A 22,374-nucleotide genomic window follows, 5' to 3' on the forward strand; every position below is an offset into this window, starting at 1 on the left:
GCTTCTGCCTCAGCGACCAATGGGCCTGGTCCAATTTGGGAGGAGACCACAAATCCCCCCCAACTTTCCATCTTGGAACATCTTGGACATATAGTCCATAGAGTTTGAGCCCACCAGACACTCCGGTAGTCCAACGATTTTTAAATGTTACCACCTGGAGCGGGTCCTCCAGATTGTCCACCTTGGCCTGCCATGCTTTACACTCTTCAGCCACCTATACCATCACTGCGTCCAGGGAGACAATCCAGTCACGATGGTCCAAGTGCCACTTCCACCTTCCGTATCACCACACCTTGCTCCTCTGTCTGCGGTCCATCTTCTCCAAGGCCACCCAAATGGGACTAAAGCCCACTCCATTGCCTTCCAGGTCCTCAGCGACCGTCCGCCACTGCTTCTTAAATTGTTCTGTCAAGAAGCTTGCCAACATCTCAGTCGACCACGGAGAGGCCAACAACGCAGCAGAAGCCTCCACCATGTTACCCCCCACCGAGGCTCGAGCGATTCCTGAGTCTGACGACGATCCATTACCCAACTTCTGCCTTGTATTGCATTGCCTTGTATTGTACTTGCTGGGCATTACCTTTGAGGGGACCCTCTCCCATAAAACTAAACAACTTTCTGTCCAAATATCGCCCATAAACCAGGCAAAAAGGGCCAAATTCAAGTATCCTGGCGGGAGCCACTGCATGTGCGATTGCTCACCACATAGCTGCCACTGAAAAGTCCTGGGTTGTCACTGAAAAGTCCTGGGTTGAAAATTATAAACAGCAATCGTGAAATCAAAAGTACTGTAGAATTAATCATGGATTATTAGACCATAAGTTTCAATGGATGAACATATTGTTTTGGTTGGTAGTTTGTAGGGTAAAGTGGGGCACATGGAAGTATGCACATCTTGATGACCAGTGAAGGCTGATGGGCTTTAGAGATTGAAGTTAAGAAAATTGATTCATCTCCTAATCTTTTGGATCCTGGATCAGGCTCTTCAACCTTTTTTACTGTTTACAAAAGATTTCTTTGTGAAGTGTATTTTTGAGTCTTCTACCTTATGCTCTCTGAAATGTTATTAAATTTTCATGGCTTTTTTTGCTAGGTGGTTGATCCTGGCAGGTATCTTCAGAGCCTTAGGAAACTCAGGGACTACGCAATTAAAGGATGCTGGGAAGCACAGGTATGTGCAACAGGTGGAATAATTTGACTTCCTTCGCCATAACTGACCAGAGCTTGTAATTGGTAAATTGGATTTTAGATTGTCCTTGTGGCCTGTTTGAAATCCACGGTAATGTCTGTCAATGTTGGCAGTATTGTTTTGGTTGCGGATACTGTTTAGCATTCATAACTTGTCACAAATATGACACTATGTTGCCTGATAAATTCCAATTAGCTATGTAGGATGAGCAGGGTTGGACGTATACCTCTGTTGGTTCCAATCTCCACTGATGTTGGGCACCCTTTTCTTCCTGTAGTCTCTTCAGTGATATCAGTTTAAATGGATTTGGAAATTTTGGGTATTTTATATGGTGTGGGAGAAATTCTCAAAGGGTGTACTACGTATAGTGGGCAGGAGTATAATGTGATCTTTGAAATTCAAAATTTCTAGCTGACTTACGAGTGGCTGCTGGAGTTCCCCCTTTATAGTGAGAGTTTGTTCAGTTGGCAAGTTAGGTAATCATGAAAAACCTCAAGTGTGATTCTGGAAATGCCCATGCTGAGTGACAACTCTGGCTAGCAAGTTTTTCCACAGAATATACTGTTGTTTCTACAACCTGTAATTTCCAGCAATGCTACAAGATGTATCTTGGTAGAGTGGTTGTGGAGTTTAGATGTGTGGGTGGAAACAGCGGTGGAATTATCCCATTTAATTTCACAGGAGTTGAGTAGGTAACCGTGGGACAGTATGAGAATTTTCAAGACGATAAATGCACAAAGCAGAAAGATGCAAGCTGTTCTCCTGCATCTTTAAAGACTCTACCATAATCTAAAACTTGCAGGTTTTCCTCTTGTTACTTAACAGTCCTCATGATGATTGCCTTTTGACTTATTGTGAATCTTTGCCCTAACTGTGACTTTGAAGGAAAAGTTCAAGGATCATATCATCCTAATGATCATTCAGGTGGTATGACCAGGCTCTGGTTAACTGCAGTTAATCCATAAGTATAAGTGTAACTCAGTACCAGAGTTTATTGAAACAGGGATCATGCCTGGATTTAAAAAATAGGTGATATATGTGATTGATGGCGAAGACTGTGGGAACGGAATAGAATGTGGAATTGGGCTACTCCTATGTGGGGGTAAATTCCAACACACTGGTTGGGTCAAGCAATTTGATTCTGTCTTAATTCCTCTAACTGGACTGACTTTGAATTTAAATTCTAGCAGCTGTGTTTAGCAAAATTAAGGGTTGTCTTTTGATCTTGAGTCTATGCTGAGACATATATGTGATTTAAAAAAATTATTATTTCAGGTGTCATTAGCAAAAGCCTGCGGAAATGCCAATCTGTTGGGTATGAAGTCTATAGCTTCGAAAGAGTTTGTGGCCCAGGTTTTTCAGTCTTCCTATCCTTCTAACAAACAGAAAATGTTCCAAGTGCAAAAGGGCATGAATGACACAATGAGGTAAATTTGCAAATATTTTCAATCTATTGATGGGAACCATGCACAGAATCAAGCTTGATCTGAATAGTTTGGTACTTGACCCCCATCTGAATGATTGCAGTAGTTCTGAATACTTCTCAGGATGGATATACTGGAGTGGTTGTAGATACCAAGACTGAAAGGGTAAAATTGAGGACAGGTTGTATTAACTTAATCTGTGTCCGATTTAGTTTAGAGGTTTGAAGTCTGATCTTGAATTGTGTGGGATATGCAGCACAGGAGCGGGACATTTAGCCCAACTAGCCTACGGTGACATTTATACTGCATCCAGACCAAAGAATAAGAAATGTTCATGAATTTACATGTCCTCTAATTGAGCTGTTACATGATAAATGGAGGCAGCATGGGGTGATGCAGTGGTTAACACCGCTGCCTCACAGCGCCGAGGTCCCAGGTTTGATCCCGGCTCTGGGTCACTGTTCGTGTGGAGTTTGCATATTCTCCCGTGTTTGCGTGGGTTTCGTCCCCACAACCCAAAGATGTGCAGGGTAGGTGGATTGGCCACGCTAAATGACCCCTTAATTGGAAAAAATGAATTGGGTACTCTAAATTTATTTTTAATTAAACAGATAGAGTAGCTATTTCCTCTGTTGCGGAATCCAGAACAAGGTGGCACAATCTTGAAACAGGACCATTCTGGAGTACAATCAGGAAGCATTCTTTCACCCAAATGGTAGCAAGAATCTGGAACATACTTCCGCAAAAGGTAATGGATGCTGAGTCAATTTAAATTTAAGGCCAAGGTGAACAGATATCGGGCGGGATTCCCTCCACTGGGCCGAATTCCCGATGGCGAGGTTCGCATTGAAACGGGCGCTACGGCTTCTGGGGGAGAGCGTGGCTACTGGGGGAGAGAGTGGGTATGAATGTGTCCAACATTGCCATCGTTTGATGACAGTTGTGCCGCTGGCCGAGAGACATCTGTCAGGGCTGGAGGGAGTAGCAGGAGGTGGGCTATGGGGCCGGAGGGGGACGGGCATGGAGCACCATTGCCATGGCCTGCAAGGCAGCCATGCAACTGCATATGCCACTGACTGCCCACTGTGAACTCCGTCACCTCGAAAACGTTGTCAATGTGATGCACGCCATGCATGCTCTAATTGCCGTTTGCATATCATTAGTGGGCCCACCCGCATTTCTACAGGTCGTATGGGTGCCCCCCTAGGGCACTCCATTAGGTGCCCTCTGGTCCAGGTGACCCATCAGCAGGATGGACGTGCTCCAGTACAACCAGTGCCATCTTGTTGGCTGGGATGAGTGTGTGTGGGAATTGTAATGTGTATTTGCGGCTGCAGCTTGTCAGCCTCCCAAGAAAATGACGTCCTGCAATGGATCTCCTCCCAGTCAAAGCACTAACCACGACAGCCTCAATCCAGAGTAAACCATTCTTAATCCAATAGATTATGGGCGGGATTCTCCGCTAAGCGATGCCAAAATCAGGGTGTGCAATCAGGCGGAGAATAGCTCCCGACACCAGAATCGTGAAGCTCTGTCGCCTCGAAAACCGTCGTCAATGTGATGCACGCCATGCGTGCTCTATTCGCCGTTTGCATATTATTAGTGGGCCTACCCGCGTTTCTCCCCCTCCGATGAGCGAGTTCCCGACGACGCAGTCCGTGTGTGCTCTCAAACATAGTCAACCTGCCGTGGTGGCTGCTGAGAGAGAGGGCAATGTCCAGCACTGCCATACTTCGCCGACGGTCGTGCCGCAGGCCTGGGGGCTTCTGCCAGGGCTGGGGGGTGGCCAGGAGGTGGGGTTGGGGTGGACGGGTACGCAACACCATTACCGCAGCCGACAAGTCAGCCATGCAGCTAGGCATGTCGCTGACAGCCCGCTTTAAACCTGGTGCCCAGGGTCGTATAGGTGACCCCCCCCCCGGGGCACCCCCTGGATACCCTCTGGCCCCAGCCGACCCATCAGCTGTATGGGCGCTCCAGCACCACCTGTCCCATCTTTTTGGCCTCTATGTGTGGGGAGTGTATTCTTTGTGTGGCTGCATCCCGTCAGCCCTGCAAGTGTCCATCATGGACCCGGCGAATCCTGCACCATTTTCCATCGTATTCGATGGTGTTCTACGCGGCGCCAGTGTTAGTCCCTCACCGATAGGGGAATCGGTGTAGGTGCGGCGTTGATTTTCCTGTTGTAGAAGTCCACGGTTTCTCCTTCGGCGTCAATACGTAGCCGCAGAAACCGAGAATTCAGCCCCCCATCTTTCTCTAAACCACATCATAGACACACATGAAGTATTTAAAAAATGCTGCTGAAAATCAAGTTGGAAGTCATCTGGGCTGGATTCTCCCTCCTGGAGTTGAAGTCTCCACGCCGGCGTGAAAATGGTGGCGTTTCATGACAAAAAAATCGGCAAAATTCAGTTGGGGGGGGGGGGGGGGCAGCCAGGCAGCGCAGAGCAGAGCACACTGATCTAACTGCCTATATGGCCTGGAGAATTGTCGGGTCCTTGGCCGTGCATGCAGGCCGTGCTTCATGGCGGATGCTGCTCGCGCACCCGGCCCGCGAAATAGCCCCCCCCTCCGGCCGGCTCGCGTTCCCCAGACTGCCCCACCACAGTGCCCCCAGCCCCGAATATGTCCACCCCTGTCCATGGATCGGCCCTCCCTCGACTGGGGCGCTGGACTGAGTCAGCAGCCGCCACACTGAGCTCCCGACGGGTGAGACCACACATGTCCCACGGCGTCAGGAACTCGGCCGGTCGGGGTGGCGAGCCTCCGGCAATGGCCTGAGGCCGTGGATACGTGGCGTGGTGTACTCCTATAGTGCGCCACTTTGGAGGGGGTGGAGCATCGCGGAAGTGGCGCTGTCCCTGATTCTGTCGGGAATTTTGATTCATCGGCTCATTGCTGAACCCGATTTCGGCGTTGCCGACCAGATAATCCAGCCCACTATTTCCAAGTATCATTGGAATCGATTGTGTTCCATCTGGCGTCGGTGCTAGCCCCTCCGTGATCGCTGAATCGGTCTAGGTGCATCCCAGTTTTGCTGTTGTGGAAGTCCACATATCCTGCCCCAGCATCCATACTTAGTCTCAGGAATGGAGAATCATGCCGATCATCTTTATGAAGGATATCCATTATAAGGATCAATCGTGCATAAATGAAGTGGCTATACAAACCAGTGCTATGACTTGAGATGTTATCTATTTAATTTTGTTCATTCTTGTTGATGCAATTGTGTTTTATTGATATATCTATAAAGCATCTTGAAGTCCAGCCCTATTATTGGTTGTTGTATTGGATTCTTCGCCACAAGATGGGAGCAATGAAGTCATAAAATAACTAATATCTAATCCTGATTTTTTTTTTTTTCCGGAAGGAAAAGGCTCCCTTTAAGCTATGAATAATTTATCAAACCTGTGATGTTTTTATGATAAACCAGTTTAAAGCTCACCAAGCAAGCTAACCAATTTTAACATTTTAGTCTGTGCCCTTCCAGCTCAGTCAATTGATGCATAATAGATATGGTTGCATTGGATTGGAGTACTGGGGTGGTCTCGTGATCTGGTGGCAATTATTGACCAATAGGGTTTCATTTTTATAGGGAAGCTATTGGTGAGCATTTTATAGGCTGTGATTTAGAATCAGTTTGGAGTTTATTCAAGAAAAGTAGATCTGTCTTGGGTTTTCTTGAGGAATTTATCAAACGGCTATTTGGAAATAGTATGTTTGACTTGTAACTTGATTTTCAGAAGCATTTTTGAAATAGTTCACGCATTTTGTTTCTATGATGTGGTTTAGATACAACCTATCAAATTAAGAATGGTTTACTCTGGATTGAGGCTCTCCTGATTAGAGGTTTGACTGGTAGAAGGTCCATTGCAGGATGTCATTTTACGATTTAATGGAAACATGCAGGACCAAATGATTATGAGCTCCACTGAAATGGCTATGATGTAACTAATAACTCTCAACCTCTACAGATACATTTTAATTGATTGGTTAGTGGAAGTGACCAGCATGAAGGATTTTTCCAGCTTGTGCTTGCATATCACAGTGGCAAATGTGGATCGGTACCTAATGCTGCGCTCTGTACCCCGAGGTCGACTCCAGTTATTGGGGATAGCTTGCATGGTTATTTGCACAAGGTAAAGTTAAAACAATATAAGCTGAATTGGACTTTTAAAAATTTCTAAAACAAGTACATTTTGGGCTATTTGCTTCTATGTCTTTACAATTTTTAAATTTACATATATCCCTCCATAGGTTTATTAGTAAAGAGATCCTGACAATTCGTGAAGCAGTCTGGCTTACAGACAATACATACAAATATGAGGATCTAGTGCGAATGATGGGAGAGATCATTTCTGCACTTCGAGGGAAAATTAAAGTAAGTGATTCTTGCCAAGGGTCATGTAGACTTGAACGTGGTGGCATTTTCTTCTATTGGAAAGATACAATCGTAGATTTAATAAAACAAACATGGGTGTTGCAATTTCGTAAATTGAATGATTGTGACTAAATGGTACAAATTTTCCACATTTACACTAGATATTCTCGTAGTTGATATCACAGGGTACTTCATAAGCCTAGTCTCCCTAACTAGCTAGAGTGCATCTCGAATGCCCAATATATAAATGATACGAGGAACGGGCAATGTGTCACAGATGGTGATGAGCACACTTAACAAATGTTTTCTTAAAAACAAAGACTTTATGGAGATTGAAGAGTTGCATGCCATCAGGTTTGAGTGTGGACAAATACCCCTATTTGACCTATATTCTCGTGAGTGCAAAAATGTTCATTCATGTGTTGAAATGCAGTGCATAGTTCAGAAAGATTCTTTTTTGCAGATACCTACCATTTTAGATTATGCAGAAGTACTACTGGCGATTTCTCCACTAAAAAGACGCACCACACATCTCTTCAACTACATCTGTGAACTCTCACTACTGTATACAGACATCTCTATTTATTCCCCTGCTATGACAGCTGCAGCCGCCTTGCTATTAGCACGAGTACTTCACAAACAAGGTTTGTATACTAGCCCATAGAGGATAATGTACAATGCAGTGTCTAGTTTCCTACTGTCTATCTGGGTCAATAGTGCTGAAACAGCAAACGTAAAATAAGCCTTTTTGGTCGTGTGCTTATAAGTGTTAATACACAGAAATCTATTTATGATTCCTACCTTTTTGTATAATTAATATTATGAATTAAATTCAGTCAAAACAATTGAGTCCTATGCCTGCAATTTAAAATTTTAGTTTCATATACATGGACAGTCTATTTATTTTAAATGGGTACTTGATGGATGCCATTGAAATACAAAACAGATGTAGCAGGTGTATTGAACTGTCTTGTGGATATTGGCAGTGGGGTGCAAGGCGAGCTGAGAAGGCACTGCAGTAATTGCATCTGGAGCTGAACAAGGGGGCTGGTTTAGCGCACGGGGCTAAAGAGCTGGCTTTTAAAGCCAACCAAGGCAGGCCAGCAGCACAGTTCAATTCCTGTACCAGCCTCCCCGAACAGGCGTCGGAATGTGGCAACTTGGGGCTTTTCACAGTAACTTCATTTGAAGCCGACTTGTGACAATAAGTGATTTTCATTTTTTTTAAAAGGCACGATGAAGGATACAGTAGATAGGCAGAGCTAGGTGACACAGGTGAAAGTATGTAATCCTTGCTGCAGTGCGATACAGATGTGTTGAGAATTGGTCTGAGACCACAAATGGTTTAGATGAGTCAGAAGAGACTGGTTGGAAGGGGTGTATTCACTGGATCTAACATGTGATTTGCACTTGGGCATCGGGATCACTTTTTATTCGCTTGCTTGAAAGTGGGAATTCGGGTACTAAAAAGACCAATTGTATTTTAGGCTTTAAAAGGAGAGGTATGAGCACATGAACAAAGATGTAACAAATTATTTGTATATAGAATTTTAAGATAACACAGTACAGAAGAGGTCCTTCGGCCATCAAGCCTGCACCGACAAAAAAACCTAATCTAATCTACATTAATCCCACTTCCCAGCACTTGACCCATAGCTTTGAATATTATGACATTTAATATGTAATAGGCAGGTGAAAGTGCTGTGCACCTTTTTGGGAAGCCATTATAAACATAGAGCAACTACATTGATTGACTTTGCTTATGCTAATTAACCATATTTGAGAAGGGAACCAAAGTAGTGGAATTATTTTGACGTGGCAGAGAAAGTAAGAGATTGGAAAGATAACATTTTGAAGTCTGTAAATCAAGAAAAAACTTTTCTGTGATTGGGTAATTATTGATCAAGGTCATAAATTTAAAATGATCAGCAAGATCAAAAGGAAGACGACAGTAAGATTCATGATGTAGACTAATTTGAGTATGTAGTTTCTTGCCAATCAGTGTCATTTACAGCACAGAGGAGGCCATTAGGCTCATTGAATCTGTGCTGATTCTTGAACGATTCAGTCAATCCTCTTTCCCCGCTCTATCCCCATAGCCCTGCATGTCAAAGAACAAAGAAAAGTACAGCAAAGGAACAGGCTCTTCGGCCCTCCAAGCCCGCGCCGACCATGCTGCCCGACTAAACTACAATCTTCTACACTTCCTGGGTCCGTATCCCTCTATTCCCATCCTATTCATGTGTTTGTCAAGATGCCCCTTAAACGTCACTATCGTCCCTGCTTCCACCACCACCTCTGGCAGCGAGTTCCAGGCACCCACTACCCTCTGTTTTAAAAAAAATAAAATAAAATAAAATTTTAATATTTTTTTTAACTTGCCTCGTACATCTACTCTAAACCTTGCCCCTCGCACCTTAAACCTATGCCCCCTAGTAATTGACCCCTCTACCCTGGGGAAAAGCCTCTGACTATCCACTCTGTCTATGCCCCTCATAATTTTGTAGACCTCTTATCAGGTCGCCCCTCAACCTCTGTCGTTCCAGTGAGAACAAACCAAGTTTATTCAGCCTCTCCTCATAGCTAATGTCCTCCATACCAGGCAACATCCTGGTAAATCTTCTGCACCCTCTCTAATGCCTCCACATCCTTCTGGTAGTGTGGCGACCAGAATTGAACACTATACTCCAAGTGTGGCCTAACTAAGGTTCTATACAGCTGCTGCTTGACTTGCCAATTTTTATACTCAATGCCCCGGCCAATGAAGGCAAGCATGCCGTATGCCTTCTTGACTACCTTCTCCACCTGTGTTGCCCCTTTCAGTGACAAGTGGACCTGTACACCTAGATCTCTCTGACTTTCAATACTCTTGAGGGTTCTACCATTCGCTGTATATTCCCTACCTGCATTAGACCTTCCAAAATGCATTACCTCACATTTGTCCGGATTAAACTCCATCTGCCATCTCTCCGCCCAAGTCTCCAAACGATCTAAATCCTGCTGTATCCTATGACAGTCCTCATCGCTATCTGCAATTCCACCAACCTTTGTGTCGTCTGCAAACTTACTAATCAGACCAGTTACATTTTCCTCCAAATCATTTCTATATACTACGAGCAGCAAAGGTCCCAGCACTGATCCCTGCGGAACACCAGTAGTTACAGCCCTCCAATTAGTAAAGCACCCTTCCATTGCTACTCTCTGCCTTCTATAACCTAGCTAGTTCTGTATCCACCTTGCCAGCTCGCCCCTGACTCTGTGTGACTTCACTTTTTGTAGCAGTCTACCATGTGGGACCTTGTCAAAGGCTTTACTGAAGTCCATATAGACAACATCCACTGCCCTACCTGCATCAATCATCTTTATGACCTCTTCGAAAAACTCTATCAAGTTAGTGAGACACGACCATGCTGTCGCTCGCTAATACGTCCATTTGCTTCCAAATGGGAGTAGATTCTATCTCGAAGAATTCTCTCCAGTAATTTCCCTACCACTGACGTAAGGCTCACTGGCCTGTAGTTCCCTGGATTATCTTTGCTACCCTTTTTAAACAAAGGAGCACATTGGCTATTCTCCAGTCCTCCGGGACATCACCTGAAGACAGTGAGGATCCAAAGAGTTTTGTCAAGGCCTCAGCAATTTCCTCTCTATCCTCCTTCAGTATTCTGGGGTAGATCCCATCAGGCCCTGGGGACTTATCTACTGTAATAATTTTAAGACGCCCAACACCTCGTCTTTTTGGATCTCAATGTGACCCAGGCTATCTACACCCCCTTCTCCAGACTCAACATCCACCAATTCCTTCTCTTTGGTGAATACTGATGCAAAGTATTAATTTAGTACCTCGCCCATTTCCTTTGGCTCCACACACAGATTCCCTTGCCGATCCTTCAGTGGGCCAACCCTTTCCCTGGCTACCCTCTCGCTTTTTATGTACGTATAAAAAGACTTGGGATTTCCTTACCCCTATTTGCCAATGACTTTTCATGACCCCTTCTAGCCCTCCTGACTCCTTGCTTAAGTTCCTTCCTACTTTCTTATATTCCACACAAGCTTCGTCTGTTCCCAGCCTTCTAGCCCTGACAAATGCCTCCTTTTTCTTTTTGACGAGGCCTACATATCTCTCGGTATTCAAGATTCCTGAAATTTGCCGTATTTATCTTTCTTCCTCACAGGAACATGCCGGTCCTGAATTCCTTTCAACTGACACTGGAAAGCCTCCCACATGTCCGATGTTGATTTCCCCTCAAACATCCCCCCCCAAATCTAGGTTCTTCAGTTCCCACCTAATATTGTTATAATTGGCCGTCCCCCAATTTAGCACATTCACCCTAGGACCACTCTTATCCTTGTCCACCAGCACTTTAAAACTTACTGAATTGTGGTCACTGTTCCCGAAATGCTCCCCTACTGAAACATCTACCACCTGGCCGGGCTCATTCCCCAATACCAGGTCCAGTACAGCCCCTTCCCTAGTTGGACTGTCTACATATTGTTTTAAGAAGCCCTCCTGGATGCTCCTTACAATCTCTGCCCCGTCTAAGCCCCTAGCACTAAGTGAGTCCCAGGCAATATTGGGGAAGTTGAAGTCTCCCATCACCACAACCCTGTTGTTTTTACTCTTTTCCAAAATCTGTCTACCTATCTGCTCCTCTAACTTCCGCTGGCTGTTGGGAGGCCTGTAGTAAACCCCCAACATTGTGACTGCACCCTTCTTATTCCTGATCTCTACCCATATAGCCTCATTGCCCTCTGAGGTGTCCTCCCGTAGTACAGCTGTGATATTCTCCCTAACCCGTAGCTCTACTCCGCCACCCCTTTTACATCCCCCTCTATCCTGCCTGAAACATCTAAATCCTGGAATGTTTAGCTGCCAATCCTATCCTTCCATCAACCAGGTCTCTGTAATGGCAACAACATCATAGTTCCAAGTACTAATTCAAGCTCTAAGTTCATCTGCCTTACCTGTTATACTTCTTGCATTAAAACATATGCACTTCAGGCCACCAGACCTGCTGTGTTCAGCAACATCTCCCTGTCTGCTCTGCCTCAGAGCCATACTGGCCCTATTCCCTAGTTCTCCCTCAATGCTTTCACCTTTTGACCTATTGCTCCGGTGCCCACCCCCCTGCCATACTAGTTTAATCCCTCCCGTGTGACACTAGTAAACCTCGCGGCCAGGATATTTATGCCTCTCCAGTTTAGATGCAACCCATCCTTCTTATACAGGTCATACCTGCCCCGGAAGAGCTCCCAGTAGTCCAGATAACGGAAACCCTCCCTCCTACACCAGCTGTTTAGCCACGTGTTTAGCTGCTCTAGCTTCCTATTTCTAGCCTCACTGGCACAGGGAGTAACCCCGAGATTACAACCCTAGAGGTCCTGTCCTTTAACTTTCTGCCTAGCTCCCTGAACTCCTGCTGCAGGACCTCACGCCCCTTCCTGCCTATGTCGTTAGTACCAATATCTACAACGACCTCTGCCTGTTTGCCCTCCCCCTTCAGGATGCCCGCTACCTGTTTGGAGTCATCCTGGACCCTGGCACCAGGGAGGCAACATACCATCATGGAGTCTCTTTCATGTCCACAGAAGTGCCTATCTGTGCCCCTGACTATAGAGTCCCCTATGACTATTGCTCTTCTGCGCTTTGACCCTCCCTTCTGAACATCAGAGCCAGCCGTGGTGCCACTGCTCTGGCTGATGCTGTTTTCCCCTGATAGGCTATCCCCCCCTGACAGTATCCAAAGGGGTATACCTGTTCAAGAGGGGGACAACCACAGGGCATTCCTGCACTGACTGCCTGCCCTTTCTGGTGGTCACCCATTTCTCTGTCTGCACCTTGGGTGTGTTCACATTTATATAACTACTATCTGTGATGTTTTCCGCCACCTGCATGCTCCTAAGTGTATCCAACTGCTGCTCCAACCGAACCATGCGGTCTGTGAGGAGCTCCAGTTGAGTGCACTTTCTGCAGATGAAGCCATCCGGGACGCTGGAAGCCTCCCGGACCTGCCACATCTCACAGTCAGAGCACTGCACCCCTCTAATTGACTTGCATCAATTAATTAGTAAATTAAATTTAAAGTTTTTTCTTTTAAAGTTACTGTTAACTATGTCTCCTAGCACTAGATTTCTACTATAAATGTGAAAGCTAAATACAGTACTCACTGATCTCTGGCTTAGATACCCCTCTTAATTATAATTAAGTAATTATGTTTAATTAGTTTAACAATGCTTAATTTTTTTAATTTAGTGTAGCTTCCCAACCAGCCAATCGGGTCACAGCTTTACTGTGATATCACTTTAGTTCTCTTCCCCCCCCCCCCCACCCCACACACACACACACACAATTTGAATAGGTAATAAAAATAAATAAAAATCACTTGCATTTCCAGGTTCCCAGACGCTCTCTGGTTCTCTCCCTGCAGGTTAAAAGTTACAGGCCAGAAGAAAGAGAGAGAACAAAACAGTAGGGAAAAAGCACCTTCTCCCACTCTGCACCGAATTACCTCACTGCACCAAATTACCAAGTTCCAAATTCCCACTCTGGATGTGTCTCACTCCGGCTGTGTCTCCTTGACTTGCGCAAAGCTTCAAATGTCCTTCAAATGCTCATTCAATTTCCTTTTGAAATTATTGTCCGTCTCTGATTTCACCATTGTTTTGGGCAGTTTTCCAGGTCATTATCCTGGCTGCATCTTTTAAAAAAATCTTGCTCTTTGCCCTCTGCAATTCTTGCTCAAAACCTTAAACCGGGATCTTCATGTCTTTCATAAAATGTGGTGTCGTGAACTGGAGGCAATACTCAAGCTTTATAAAGGTTCAGCATAACTTCCCTGCTTTTGTATTCAATATCGCTATTTTTGAAGTTCAAGGCCCCATATGCTTTGCTAATATTTGCTCAATAGTCCTGCCATTTTCAAAGGTCAATGCACAGGCACCCCCAGTTCCCACTGTCCCTGCAGTTTGGAGCTGTGCCATTATGCCTGTATTGCTTTTCCTGATTACTTTTGCCAAAGTGCATCACCTCACTTCTCTGCATTAAATTCCACACGTCTGCCCCTTCTGCTATCCTACGTCCTGTTGTAGTTGATTAGTTTCATCCTTGCTGTTTACAATGCCTCGGGTTTTGTATCAACAAATTTTGAATTTTAACTCTATAAATGACATGGATATTAGAACACATCAAAAAGTAGTGGTCCTAGCACTGACCTTTGGGAAAACACCACAGTCTACCATCTTCCAGTGAAAAACAAGCATTTACCACAACCTTTTATCATTTTTTAATCCACTGGATACTGACCTCCCTATTCTTTGTCACAATTTTGTTATTCATCCTTTTTATGATGCTCGGTCAAATTTCTTAAAATCCATATAAGCAGACCCCATTGCATTCCTTTCATCGATCTTCTCTGTTACTTCATCAAAAAATTCAATTGGATTCGTCGAGCACAATCTGGCTTCAAATATGTTCTCCTTAGTTAACACAAACCTCTCAAATGCATGTTGATTTTTTTCCCCCCTTGATTATTGTTTCTGAAACACGAACCAAATAATGACAAAGATTAATAAGGAGGGGAAGGAGTACGAGAAAAAGCTAACTAGCAATATAAAGATAAATCGTAAGAGTTTTTATTGATATTTAAATAAGAAAAGAGTTAACAAAGTGAGCATTGGTCCTATAGAAAGTGAATCTGAGGAATTGTTGATGGAAAGTAGGGCTATAGCAGATGAATTAAACAGATAATTTGCATCGGTCTTCAATATAGAGGACATAGAACATAGAACGATACAGCGCAGTACAGGCCCTTCGGCCCACGATGTTGCACCGAAACAAAAGCCATCTAACCTACACTATGCCATTATCATCCATATGTTTATCCAATAAACTTTTAAATGCCCTCATTGTTGGGAGTTCACTACTGTTGCAGGTAGGGCATTCCACGGCCTCACTACTCTGTTGTACATAAGTAACATCCCAGAAATAGCTGTAAATCCGGAAATGGAAGGGGAGGACAAATTCAGGAAAATGACAATCACCAGGAAGTGGTATCGAGCAAATTGTTAGGTCTGCAGAAATCCCTGGGTCTGGATGGACTTCATCCTAAGGTCTTGAAAGAAATGGCTAATGAGATAATTGATTTAAATTTTCCAAAATTCCCTAGATTCGGGAAAGGTTCCATTAGATTGGAAGATAGCAACAGTAACTCCTTTATCCAAAAAGGGAGGGAGATAAAAAGCTTGAAACTACAGGCCAGTTCGCTTAACATTTGTCATTGGGCAGCATGGTAGCACAGTGGTTAGTACGGTTGCTTCACAGCGCCAGGGTCCCAGGTTTGATCCCTGGCTTGGGTCACTGTCTGTGCGGAGTCTGCACGTTCTCCCCGTGTTTGCATGGGTTTTCTCCGGGTGCTCCAGTTTCCTCCCAGAAGTCCCAAAAAATGTGCTCGTCAGGTGAATTGGACATTCTGAATTCTCCCTCTGTGTATCCGAACAGGTGCCGGAGTGTGGCGACTAGGGGATTTTCACAGTAACTTCATTGCAGTATTAATGTAAGCCTACTTGTGATAATAATAAAGATTATTATTATTATTATTATTTAAGATGTTATAGCATGGTATTTGGAAAAAGTCAAGGCATAGTCAACATGGTTTTATGAAAGGGAAATCATGTTCAACCAATTTATTGGAGTTCTTTGAAGGAGTCACAGTGCTGTGGATAAAGGGGAACCGGTGGGTGTACTACACTTGGATTTCCAGAAAGCATTTTGATAAGGTACCACATCAAACGTTATTGTAGAAAATAAAAGCTCATGGTTAGGGTGTTTCAGATTGTCATGGATAGAAGATTGGCTAGCTCACAGGAAAAAATGTTTGCATAAATATGTCTCTTTCTGGTTGACAGGACGTAATGAGTGGTGTGCCACAGGTATCAGTGCTGGGGCCTCCACTTTTCATATTTTGTATAAATGACTTGGATGAAGGGACTGAAGGTATGGTTGCTAAATTTGCTGAAGACATAAAAATAAGTAGGAAAGTTGACTATGAAAAGGATAGAAGAAGGCTACAAAGAGACATAGGTTAAGCGAGTGGACAAAAATCTGGCAAATGCAATATAATGTGGGCAAATAATATAATTTTAATTAGTGTCACAAGTAGGCTTGCATTAACACTGCAATGAAGTTACTGTGAAAATCCCCTTGTCGCCACACTCCGGCGCCTGTTGGGTACAATGAGGGAGAATGCAGAAAGTCCGATTCGCCTAACAAGCACGTCTTTCTGGACTCGTGGGCGGGAACCGGAGCACCCGGAGGAAACCCACGCGGACACTGGGAGAACGCGCAGACTCCGCACAGTGACTAAAGTCGAGAATCAAAACCGGGTCCCTGGTGCTGTGAAGCAACAAAGCTAACCACTGTGCTACTGTGCCGTCCTGTGTGAAATTGTCCATTTTGGCAGGAAGAATAAAAAAGTTTATTGAAATGGGTGAGAGATTGCGGAGCTCTGAGATCCAGAGGTTTCTGAGTGACCTTGTGCAGTATTTCTCGAGCTTTTTCCCCTGGGACCCATTAACCTTTGCGACACACACTGACCAACCTTTACGATATCCACCATGTTCGCTTAATTTTCAATGTGAAAGGAAGCCTGCTTTGACCTGATGATCTCACTTGAATCCGGTTCAAAGGAACAGAGGGCAATGCGCATATCATGTGCAGACTTTAGCCAGTTTCTTTGTGCTGTCTTCACCTTTATGAAAATGGAAAATCCACCCCTTCACGTGTACTTCGTCGTGAAGGGCAATAGCAGTGAAACGCGTGTTTCACTCAGCACTGGACACTCCTGGGAGATGCTACACTAGAATGCTGACAGCCTCGTGGGCTTTTGGTGCATTTTTAATGTGCGTATTACATATTACGGTAAGCTGCAGTAGCATAGTCTTTTAATTTGGAGTCCGCTCTAAGTTAATAGCCGACTCTGGGGTCTCAAGCTGAAACGGAATTTTTCGCACACCACTTATCTTTCAAATTCTGAAACTTCCAGTACTTCCCTGCATATAACACACATGGGCTTTGCCTCCTTATTTGCATTGTTCCAATTGGCAAAAGCATACCTCAAGAAATCGTATTTATACTTCTTTGTTCTGGGTTAAGTTCATTTTTTCAGGGCTGTTACCCAGAGGCCCTGGAACTCTAACTCTACCACTGCTCTGTCCTTCCCCTGGAGACTCTTGAGCACCACTCCAGCAGATTCTGTTGAGACCCTCTCCAATCAATAGTTGAACTGTCTATTCGAGTCTCTGGCAGTCTCTTCCTTTAAATTGGTCTTCACTGTTCACTTGCCTTGCTTGCCAGCAGCTAAAAAACCAAAACAACTCTGTTCCCTGCTTTGGCGTCAAAAGCGCATCCCTGGACAGCGTTTCCCATTAATTCTACATGCAGGGTACGTGGCCTACTCTCTGCTGCTGCCTCTGGCTGGAAGACTCCATGCAGCTCAATCTGCATCTCCATTTAAAAGATGGTAGTGGTCACAATTCTCCATGTAAAAGCTGGTAGCGGATGGTCGGTGCTCCTCCTGTGATCGGGACCACCGCGGGAACACAGTGGGACCGATAGCTCCGCGACCCTCTTGACACCTGCCAACGGGCCACGACCCTGACTTTGAAAAACACTAGTGCATGAATCACAAAAGGCTAATTAACAAGTACAGCAAGTAGTTAGGAAAGCTAATAGAATGTTATCATTTATTGTGCGGGAAATTGAATTTTAAGGTAGAGAGGTTATGCTTCACTTGTCCAAGGCATTGGCGAAATCACATCGAGAGAATTCTGTGCAGTACTGGTCTACTTATCTTAGGAAAGATGTAAATTTGTTAGAAGCAGTTCAGAGAACATTTACGAGACTAATACCAGGAATGAATGGGTTGTCTTGTGAGGAAAGGTTGGAGAGGTTAGGTTTGTATCTATTGGCGTTTAGAAGAATAAGCGGCAACCTGATCGAAACCTTTGACCGGATGGATGTGATGGGGATGCTTCCTCTTGTCGAAAAATATAGAACTAGGAGTCACTGTTTAAAAACCATTGAAGATGGAGATGAGAATTCTTTTCTCAAGAGTCATGAGTCTGGAGCTCTTTACTCAAATGGCAATAAAAGCAAATCTTTGAATATTTTAAAGTCAGAGCTTGATAGATTCTTGATTAACAAGGGAGTGAAACGTTAACCGGGATAGGCAGCAATGTGGGGTTGAGGTTAAAATCAGACCAGCCATGATCTCATTGAATGGTGGAGCAAGCTCAAGGGGCTGAGCGGCCTACTCCTAATTGGTATGTACGTATGCACTGACTGACCTGTGTGACTAGGGATGCCTTTACAGCCTTTCTTGAACGGATGTTACTTTTGCCAATTTCTAATGCTCTGGCATTTTTCCCATTATGGGAATTTTGGCGGATTATGGCAAGCCCTTCGACTACATCAAATGCCACTTCCTTTAGCAATCTGGGGTGCATGCCAGGCGACTTAGGCATTCTAAGCATTGTCAGCCTTTCCAGTATCTATTGCCTTTCAATTTTTGGCCCATCCATTACTGCTACTATCACTGCTACTGTTCATATTTTGTCAGTTTTCATTAATTATCTAGCCTTGCCCAGCACTTCAAACATGTTATCATCCTCTTGTCCCTAAAAGGATCCACTCCATCTCTTACTAACTGCTTACTATTTACATTCTGGTAAAAGATTCTTGGGTTCCTTTTTATGTTGCTTGCGATTCTGTTCTCATTCTTCTTTTGCCAGTCTTATTTTCCTCTCTTCCCCTATCGACCTATTGTATTTAACCTGGATTCCACTTTACAAATCATATTTCATGCAAGAACACAAGAAATAGGAGCAGGAGTAGGCGAGCAGGAGTAGGCCACCAGGCCCTTCAAGTCTACCCCACTATTTAATATGATCATGGCTGACCTATGCCGGCCTCAACTCCTTTTCTGTACCATTTCCCCATAGCCTCCCTATTCCTCAATCTATCAAATATTTATCCACCTTCACCACCCTCCGGGGCAGAGAATTACTGAGATTCACCGCCCTCTAAGAAGAAATTTCTACGCACCTCTAGTTTTAAATGTCCGGCCCTTTATCTTGTAACTATGTCTCCTTGTTTGAGACTCTCCCACTAGTGAAAATATCTCACTATCTACCCTTAGGATCTTATATTTTTTAATGAGGTCACCCCCACTCTTCTAAACTCCAAGGAATACAGGCCCAGACTTTTTAGTCTCTCTTGATGGGATGACCTTCATCCCAGGAATTAGTCTGGTGTATCTCCTTTGGACTGCCTCCAATGTTACTATATCCTTTTTTAGGTAGGGGACCAAAACGATGCAGTATTACAGGTGAGACCTCACCAATACCCTGTGCAATTGCAACAAAACCTCCCTATTTTAAACTCCAATCCCTTTGCAATAAAGGGGATTCGGCTTCTAAAGAAAGTGGATTAATATTTGAAGCAAAGGCAGGTAGTACAAGGTATTGAAATTCATTGTAGATTGCTTAAGCAAAGACTTGAGCCAAATGACAGCTGCTTATATTGTGAACCTCTTGGTCTAACACAATCCAGCCTTGCAAAATAGGCTTGGTTTTTGGCTAATTAATTTTAGTTTAGCTTCAGGTCAGAATGAACAAACACTATTGAGCAATATCTGGCTATTCTTAGGACAAGGATGAAGAGAACCACATTTGGCAACGTCCGTGTCAATCTCCATTTTTTTACGTGTACTAACATGTTTTTCTCCTGGATCAAACTGTCCAAGTTACGTTCATTGCATTTGCTGTGAAGGATAGTATAATTTTAAGAATAATGAAGACTACAAACAATCTTAATCCATGTTTATTGCACTTTTTCTCATCTCCAAAAACGCAATTGTGCATAATATGCAATACTTTTATCGGGAGGGAGAATGGTAACGTGGAGAATGGTCTCGTGTTTCCAATGTCCAGCTAAATCAAATCTTAAACTGTAGTGTTTCACAACAAATCTAATTGAACCTGCCATTTCTGTAATTGAAATTTTAACGCTTTTTTTCCTTTTACTTTTCTAGTCCTCCCATGGTCAAGTCAGCTAACAGAGTCTACTGGTTTTACATTAGAAAATCTGATTCCATGTGCAGCAGATCTACATAAAAAATGGTGAGAGTTACTAAATAATATCCAACTAATTGTCTGTGTACCTTATACAGGATGTAAATGGTGTATGCAGTGGTGTGGAGTTGCCCAATTGTGTACACATAGATTCTCAATTCTCTCTTTGCTTCTCTGTTAATTTCAGTACCCTATATTTTATACCAGTCTTATTCTGAATCATTTTGCTGCATAAACATTATTTTACTGCTGGTAGAGGGGCAGAAGAGTTAAATGTTTGCACAGAATTCATGAAATGTTAATATTTTGTCTCATTAATATTCAAACACTTTGTGCTGCATTGCTTTATATTGCAATATTTAATTTAATCTAAAGGAAAACTTTTATGTGCCTCTGCAATATATATCTGCATGTTACATGCTTTTAAGAACCTCAACATAGCAATTGAAAATAGATTTATTTCTAACCTTTGTTTATTTCACAACTTCTCATTCCTGCTAGCCCATGGCTAATGCTGTATGCAAGATCTGTACTTTAACTTGTATGAAAACCTTGCATTTTCAAATTTCTTTGGCATATAGTGGTATACCTTTGTGAGCTGTTAATTTCTCTCATTTTAATTTAATTATTTGTCAAGAGGATAGTACTGTATGTTGGAAATCAAATCTTTGCATTTTGATTTATTCTAAAACTGTTTCTACTAGCTTCCATAATGAAGCGCCCAGGGATTACAGGCACGTGTCTCTTACTGCTGTAAAGCAACGATTTGAGGATGAACGTTATCAGCAAATTAGCAAGGAAAAGGTGTGTTGTCCTTGGTGTAAAACTGCCTTGATGCATTGTCAGCCATCGAATTGTTACTTAGCTGCAGACCAGGCAAGCAATTATTGCTCTAATTTTGGATTGCCAGTAAAAAGAATGACGCACAATTTGAGATGCCAAATTACATGCGAAATGGAACATCTTGGTGTATTTTTATTTTCCGGTTAATTTGTAGTTTATCGCCTTCTGAGTTGATTTCAATACAGTCATTCTGACATTTTGAATCAAGTCATGGCTGTTGATTTAAAAGCTTTTGGTATGTATGTGATGGGGAAGATGTTGAGATTTGAGTTGGTGGGCATTAGTTTCTTAATCTCTCCCTAGTATTGATAGATGTATTAAAGGAGTAATTTAAATTATTGGCTTAAAGGACTACGGAAGTGTAATAGGGCACTTGCCTACATAAATATTAGTTTATTCTATCCTTTTCTGCTTAATGAAGTTAAATAAATTAACTTTTGGCGCAATTAACTACCATCCTACACAGCATAATCTCCAACTTCAATATGTAGGACATTATTCACGCTGAGATTGATGGTGTTCGTTAATAGTTGCCCTTCGAGGAGGAAGAACGGATCTTGAACCTTAATGGGAGAACAAAGAGACCTTAAAATGGAGGAAAAGAGTTGGAGTTGGAGAGGAATTTGCGTGTCGATAAGGATAGCAAAGCCTTCAATCTTGAATTGAGCAGTTTTCAATTGGGCTGACATATCTGTTTAGTGCTAAAGGGAGTACTACATCATCAAAGGTCTTGCCCTAATGTTGAGATGTTAAACAAATGCCCTGTCTGCCTGTTTCAATGGTTCAGGTGGCATGTCGGAAGTTTTTCCTTTATCATGGTTCAGGGTGCATTGATGACTAACATCACCAAAAGTAGATTAACTGGTCATTCGGCTCATTGGACCTTTCTATGTGTACAATGATTCCCATGCTTACCTCTAACAGTCATTACGTTTCAAATTATTTGTATTTTAAATGCATGCTATGGAAATGCAAATGCATGCTATAGAAATGCAAGTCTCGCGCTTATTTTTGATTTTCCAATCATTGCATAGTGCAGCACAGAAGGAGGTCATCTGGCTCATCAGTTCTGCTCTGGCTTTCAAAGTGGAATCACTCCCTGGTTCTTGCCCCATATTTCAAAATAATCTCTAAGCATTTATCCAATTGCATTTTGAAAGTTACTGCTGAACCTCTTTTTTTTTTTTTCTTTTTCTTTCACCCTTTCACTTATCAGACTGTGCATTCCAAATCCTAACCACTCATTGAGCATTAAAATTAAACTGACCTTTAATTGGCATGCTTATTCTTCTCTCCTTTTTTTGAACAAGATTTTAACTTTGCAATGCACCAGCCCAATATCTAAGAATTTGAAGATTCTGGTCAGCACCTCTTCCATTTGCATCCTCCTGTCCGCAGTAATATAA

At 43.3% G+C, this 22,374-nt stretch overlaps 1 protein-coding gene across 4 annotated transcripts in view; it reads left to right on the forward strand.

Annotated features, from left to right (window-relative positions):
- The window catches only part of ccnf (cyclin F), a 68,932-nt gene that overhangs the window by 20,849 nt on the left and 25,709 nt on the right, over positions 1–22,374 (forward strand). For all 4 annotated transcript variants that reach the window (XM_072481318.1, XM_072481320.1, XM_072481319.1 and 1 more), the window contains exons 8-14: positions 1,094–1,171; positions 2,465–2,616; positions 6,591–6,755; positions 6,874–6,997; positions 7,461–7,641; positions 20,086–20,173; positions 20,830–20,929. In XM_072481318.1, the coding sequence (XP_072337419.1) occupies positions 1,094–1,171; positions 2,465–2,616; positions 6,591–6,755; positions 6,874–6,997; positions 7,461–7,641; positions 20,086–20,173; positions 20,830–20,929 (888 nt within the window). The remainder of the gene's footprint in view (positions 1–1,093; positions 1,172–2,464; positions 2,617–6,590; positions 6,756–6,873; positions 6,998–7,460; positions 7,642–20,085; positions 20,174–20,829; positions 20,930–22,374) is intronic.

Source organism: Scyliorhinus torazame, chromosome 17 (genome assembly GCF_047496885.1).
Source record: "Scyliorhinus torazame isolate Kashiwa2021f chromosome 17, sScyTor2.1, whole genome shotgun sequence".
Lineage (NCBI taxonomy): Eukaryota > Metazoa > Chordata > Chondrichthyes > Carcharhiniformes > Scyliorhinidae > Scyliorhinus > Scyliorhinus torazame.